The 6,214-nt window shown below is 38.3% G+C and overlaps 1 protein-coding gene across 1 annotated transcript; it reads right to left on the reverse strand.

The window, feature by feature from the left end:
* Positions 1 to 253: 253 nt before the first annotated feature.
* On the reverse strand, positions 254 to 5,819 carry LOC117333703. Its single transcript, XM_033893123.1, has 5 exons — positions 5,705 to 5,819; positions 5,351 to 5,417; positions 4,791 to 4,994; positions 4,300 to 4,429; positions 254 to 4,008 (listed from the first exon to the last, which is right to left on the reverse strand). The coding sequence occupies exons 2-5, from the start codon at positions 5,396 to 5,398 to the stop codon at positions 2,810 to 2,812; spliced, it is 1,581 nt and encodes a 526-aa protein (XP_033749014.1). The 5' UTR covers positions 5,399 to 5,417; positions 5,705 to 5,819; the 3' UTR covers positions 254 to 2,809.
* Between the last annotated feature and the right edge of the window lie 395 nt (positions 5,820 to 6,214).

Genomic DNA, 6,214 nt, shown 5'->3' on the forward strand with positions numbered 1-6,214 from the left:
GACATTGTCATGAATGGACAACACCAATGTTAATCTACTACCTACACAATGGACTGTGTCAGGTTTGGTCAGCATTACAACACTTCAGTATATGAACCAAACATACACATGTAAACTGTAGCATCTCTCTTGTGGTGTAAGTGTATTCTGAATAAGGAAGGGATCATGTGGTCTGTAACTTGGTTGACATTGATGATCCAATAGTTCGTATAATTTGATTTTAAAACTAAAAAGGACAACTATTAAAACGAAAACGTGTTAAACTGTTTTATTGACAACAACAAGAATATTGCTATTGATGGCCAACAGTTTTGAAGTTACTCGCTTTTGTATTGAAAACTGTTAACGATTACTTCGAAAATCGTCTTTTATACCAAAGTATGCTCGTGAAAAATAAGTCGTTTGTTAGTATTAGTATGAAGAAATCGCAACTTGTCCTTATTTTGTCGGCCAGTCATAATCAACATAATAAATTATCAAATGAAAAGCGTGTTAGAACCAGTAACAAGTTATCAAAATGATTTTCATATGATGAACAATCGTCCCAATGCCGAATACCGATGTAGATATAAATATGTATAGGTCTGACAGCGGTCAATAATGCCTACTACGTGAGCTACAGAAAAGAAGTAATATTTACTTATTATAAATATCAGAAATGTGATTAAAGGCGTTCACAATCAGAAATGTGATTAAAGGCGCTCACAATCAGAAATGTGATTAAAGGCGTTCACAATCAGAAATGTGATTAAAGGCGCTCACAATCAGGAATTTGATTAAAGGCGCTCACAATCAGAAATGTGATTAAAGGCGTTCACAATCAGAAATGTGATGAAAGGCGCTCACAATCAGGAATATGATCAAGGCGCTCGCAATCAGGAATGTGATTAAATGCGCTCACAATCAGGAATGTGATCAAGGCTCTCACAATCAGAAATGTGATTAATGGCGCTCACAATCAGGAATAGATTAAAGCCGCTCACAATCAGGAATGTGATAAGGCGCTCACAATCTGGAATGTGATTTAAGGCGCTCACAATCAGGAATATAATTAAAGGCTCTCACAATCAGAAATGTGGCTAAAGGAGCTCACAATTAGAAATGAGATTAAAGGCACTCACAATCAGGAATGTGATCAAGGCACTCATAATCAGGAATGTGATTTAAGGCGCTCACAATCAGGAATGTGATCAAGGCGCTCACAATCAGAAATGTGATTAATGGCGCTCACAATCAGGAATATGATTAAAGGCGCTCACAATCAGAAATGTGATTAATGGCGCTCACAATCAGGAATATGATTAAAGGCGCCTACAATCATAAATGTGATTTAAGGCGCTCACAATCAGGAATATGATTAAAGGCGCCTACAATCATAAATGTGATTTAAGGCGCTCACAATCAGAAATGTGATTAAAGGCGCTCACAATCAGAAATCTTACATATAAAAGATGACTGATCGTTAGATAATTCATAACCCATTATAGGACTATATCCTGTCATTCCATAGAGACACTTTTTGTAGCCACAGAAGGCCCCTTCTGGAGTATACCGAGGAGATTAGTTAGAAGAATCACCTTAAATCAACCAAGGATTTCTAGTGAGGGGTTGGAGCTCGAGCAGTCGTTATTTGGACCAATATTGATGTGTACATATGTCTAAAATGCTGTTTGTTTTCAAAGTGATTTTGTTTATTGAAAGACCTGCACTCGCAATGATATTTTGTGTTTTATGCTTCACTACACTGCCATTACAGTATTTAAAGTTGTCATAACTAACTCCCGTAAACTAGAGTTTAGTTGTCAAGTTTTGGACATCCCTGACGACGGCCTTTAAATTACAATTTACACAATAAATTACCCTAATATATTTTCTAAAGTCTATCTAACAAATTATATAATAACAATTTATTTACAATTTCTTATAAACATGTGACTAGCTGACAATGTTTACACTTTATATACAAACATGATATGATTGGTAAATAAACAATTTGATATTAACAAAACCATTTCATCGTAAAATCAGGATTTAGCGTTACACATGATTTTAGGTATTGGTACGACAATTGGAGTCATTGTCACAAGCGTCTTGCGCTCACCTCGATATTTGGCCACTGATAACACCGGATTATCACTTACGCATTATGTGACAGACACCATGTCGAAACAGTGTCAGTACGTAAAAAATCTGATTATCGAAAATCTTCAGAAGAGCAGCAAATGTGAAAAATCGATCCACATTGGCTGTCGTAATATCATATCCTGTTACCATACAAGTCCTGAGTGACATCATGTGAGCTGATGTCCCATCACTAAAGTTATTGGGAAATGACGTGAAACATTAACAAGCGAACAATAGTCCGGTGTGAATATTTCACATACAATTCATCCTCGTTTTGGTATAAAGCCAGCTGTATGCATTAGTTTTATATACAGTGACACAGGGAATATATAATTGTACGAGTATTGCTGCCACTTCCGGTATTCATTAACCTCCGTCTTCAGTCACTTCCTGGTAATAATGACGTCACATTTATTATAGTGATGGTTATGGCGAAAATATTTCCATAATACATTGTCAATCTCAGTGTATAATCCTGCATAAACGCTTGTAGATTAAAAACCAACAGATCAAATATGATATTCTTTTTTCAATTGCTCAGATAAATGTCCCGTATGTGATGTTTATCCATTCGCCAGTCGTCACATACTAGATGGAGCCATATGCAGGTGTACGCCATTCTCAGTAAAGAGTTCTTGTGACGGTACGTTATGCTCCATCAAGGACACATACATTGTTGTAGTCCTCAGGGATTAGTATGGAAGTGTGTGTTACTAGTGATGGGTGATAGAATGCCGTTATGTTGGTGTTCGTTGTGATGATGATGATTATGATGATTATGATGATGACGATTGTGGCCAGAGGATGGTCGCATAACTACAGGATGTGTATGAGTAACACTCGGGGAACTAAAGGATGGAAACTTTTGTAAAAGGTATGACATTTGTTCTTCTGAGAGATGTGGTCTTTGTTGTGGACCCGTTTGAGATCTAAGGTCGGATAATTCTCGCATTAAGTGTCTGGGTCTGGACCTAACATGTGTGTGTCGAACATTGCCAACAATGGGATTTTGGGTAGACATCTGGTTCTGGTTGTTAAGTCGACGGAGCTCCTGTAGAAGTTGCTTCAGATCTGATGTTGCCACTCCCCCTCCTGGTGTCTGCGAGGAGACCACCGCACCGTTCGTATTCCGGTTGGTGTTACCACGCCGGCCACCAGTCAACACGCTCACAGCATTACTAACCAGAGAGTTCATGTCACTGCCAGATTGTCGGGTGGGCATTAATCCCGACAGTAGCGGAGTACGTCGTGATGGCCGACTTATTGTTCCTGAATTAACCCCATTCAGCTTATTTAACTCTTTCGCGAGCTGCTGCTCTAGACGATTACCAGATTCTGTGGTAGAAGGACGCTGTGACCGAGGGGACGGTAGACGTCGGAAGAAATTAGTCCTTCTACCTAAAGCTAGATTCCTCGACTGGATATTTCTACTTCTGCTTCTTACCGGGCGCTCCCCATTAGCACCAAGAGATCCTATTCTGATGGATGATGGGAGATTTGATAAAGTTGCAGCTAACGATTCAGATCCTTCACTGCCGGAAGTAGGTACCATGCGGGCCCCCTGATCCGACGGGTTCCGAATGAAGCTATGACCTCTGCCTACGGGAGTCAAGACAGCACTCGCTGCACCGTTAGATATTTGACGTCGGTTCGGATTGAAGGCGATTTTAAGTAGCACACCGTTTGCTTCTCTTTGTGATTGGTTTGGCCTTGGTCGGCGATTGCTGGTTTGGGTCTTATTTATCCTAGGAGGATCAACTGGGGGTGCAGTTGGACACAATTTTGCGGGTTCGCGATCGTTTTCGTCTGTTGGGCACCAACAGCGACAGTCTTTACCAACAAAGGCTTCTTTGAATGGGCAGTTTGGTTTAACTGTACAGTGACCTGTGAAAAAAAATATCATTGCCGTCACTCATTCGCGTAAACAATTATCGGGCCTCATATAGCTAATTAACTGGTGGCATAACATTATATATGCTATAACTTATATGGAAGAATCCTGAATACATTTACTACATCTTATTCTTACCACTTAGGTAATCTTTCAAAATATTATGCATTTAACATTGAAGATTAAGCTTAGTATGTACGTCCCGTGACTTTTTTTTTTATATATTTTGTATTGGTTGGTGACATAAACAAGATAAAAATACCACATGATAAAAAAAAACGTACCTGCACAATTGTACATTTTGTTGACGGACATAACATCGCGGAAACTTATACGCGTCGCCTTGCCCATCTTTTTCTGAAAGCTGGGATTTCCAGCTTTCATTGTGATAGCTGATCTGTTAAAGGAAAACGCCTGCAACACAAATTGATTTCAGGATATAAATGTGAACACATCATCGACAAAATTTATATTTCAAATTGTATCTGAGGGATAACTGTTTTATAGAAAAACATTTGATCTATCTCAAATATGGCGATAGGAGATTAAAGAAAAGTAAGCCGAATATTATTATATACAAGTATCGCTTGTGCGTAGTTCCTTGCTTTCACTTGGATGTGAAACCTTGTATATAATTAATAAAAGTGATGTGTTCTATCTATTAAACATCTCATAGATGGAATTTTTTCACAAATAATTGTCTAGCTATTTTTTACAATGAACCTTCATTGATCACTTAGTAAACGCCAATACCAGAATAAGAAGGGCCACCTACTGTTTCCCCATAATGCATTATGCTGAGGTAGTCGTACGCTATACTGTAGTTAGTCGTCTGCTCAGGGTCAATTTTTTGGAAGTTGAATCTAACTGGCGGGAGGATGTGGTTGTACAGAATGCTGATGTACTCGTCGCGGTCCGGCCGAGCTTGTTCGTGGAACATCCCGATAGCATGACCGATCTCGTGAAGTATGATACTTCTCTGGAAAATGACAAATAAATAAACAAACTAGTGTTTATGGTTGGGATCTGACAATTTTAGACAGCATCAAGGACATGCAGTGCGATGTTTCAGATATCAAAACGTCAATTTGAAAATAGTACGTTATGGACGTTGCTTAAGGCCTCAATAACATGCTAGTGCTTAAGTGCGAAACAATATAATCAACTCTCGTTTCTTTGTTTTTCGATACACTAAACACGCTTTATCTATGACAATCTTCATTTTATTTGTAGTATTTTTGTGTATAGAAATGTTGATGTAACCACTACCTCGTCAGAAATAGAAAATTTTGTGACAAGCAAATTGGATACGATGAACATCTCAATACGACTTACCTTTCTGCAGGGCTTTGCCAGGCCTACCATTTGCTGCTTACGCTTCATACCCACATACGAGTGACATCTGTGAAAGATAGTGTCCTCATTTAGCATTGCATATTTATCATACACTGTGTGTTATGTTCCAACAAAATTATTCAAGATCATGTTCATGAATGTCGTAGCAACTAACTTGACTGATGCAATCTGGCATGAAAACAGAGAAGAAATAATAATTTTATCAACACACTTAAACTTCGACACACTGAGACACACAAAATATCAGTATATCAGGTTGGTACCACTGCGAATCAAAAGACGATAATCCGAATAATACAATGATAGACAGGTGTAAATCCAGTGCATGCGTACCCGTCCGAGTCCTTGATGTCCAAAGAATATTGATCTGTGGGCGAGGCCGGAATAAATTTGACGCATGTGTAGGACTCCCATTCCCTTAGCGCTAGATGGATGTTACGCCTGTCTTTACTACCTAAAGTAAACAAAAACACGACATGTTGGATCCGTGTGACAAAATTATTCAAGTAAGGAGGTAACAAACCGTACTGCCAAAACACGGAAAAAATCATACTTGCAATGCTGGAACTATCTATACTGCCAAATTTGTATCGACTATAAATATTCGCTACTGAATTTTATTGTTTATTTTGATGAAATGATCACAGTATCATTATGAAATTAATTACAAATCAAGTTGTCATTACTACTAATAATACATTATATGTTTCGACTAAAAATTTATTCCATTTCAGTCGTCTACGTATCAACACTTAAGACCTTTAGCATCAATGACGTAGGAGGCCGAAACAGCGATTTGACGATTTGGATAGTTTAATTTTTTTTCTCTACTGTATACTCTCT

Source organism: Pecten maximus, chromosome 8 (assembly GCF_902652985.1).
Source record: "Pecten maximus chromosome 8, xPecMax1.1, whole genome shotgun sequence".
NCBI lineage: Eukaryota > Metazoa > Mollusca > Bivalvia > Pectinida > Pectinidae > Pecten > Pecten maximus.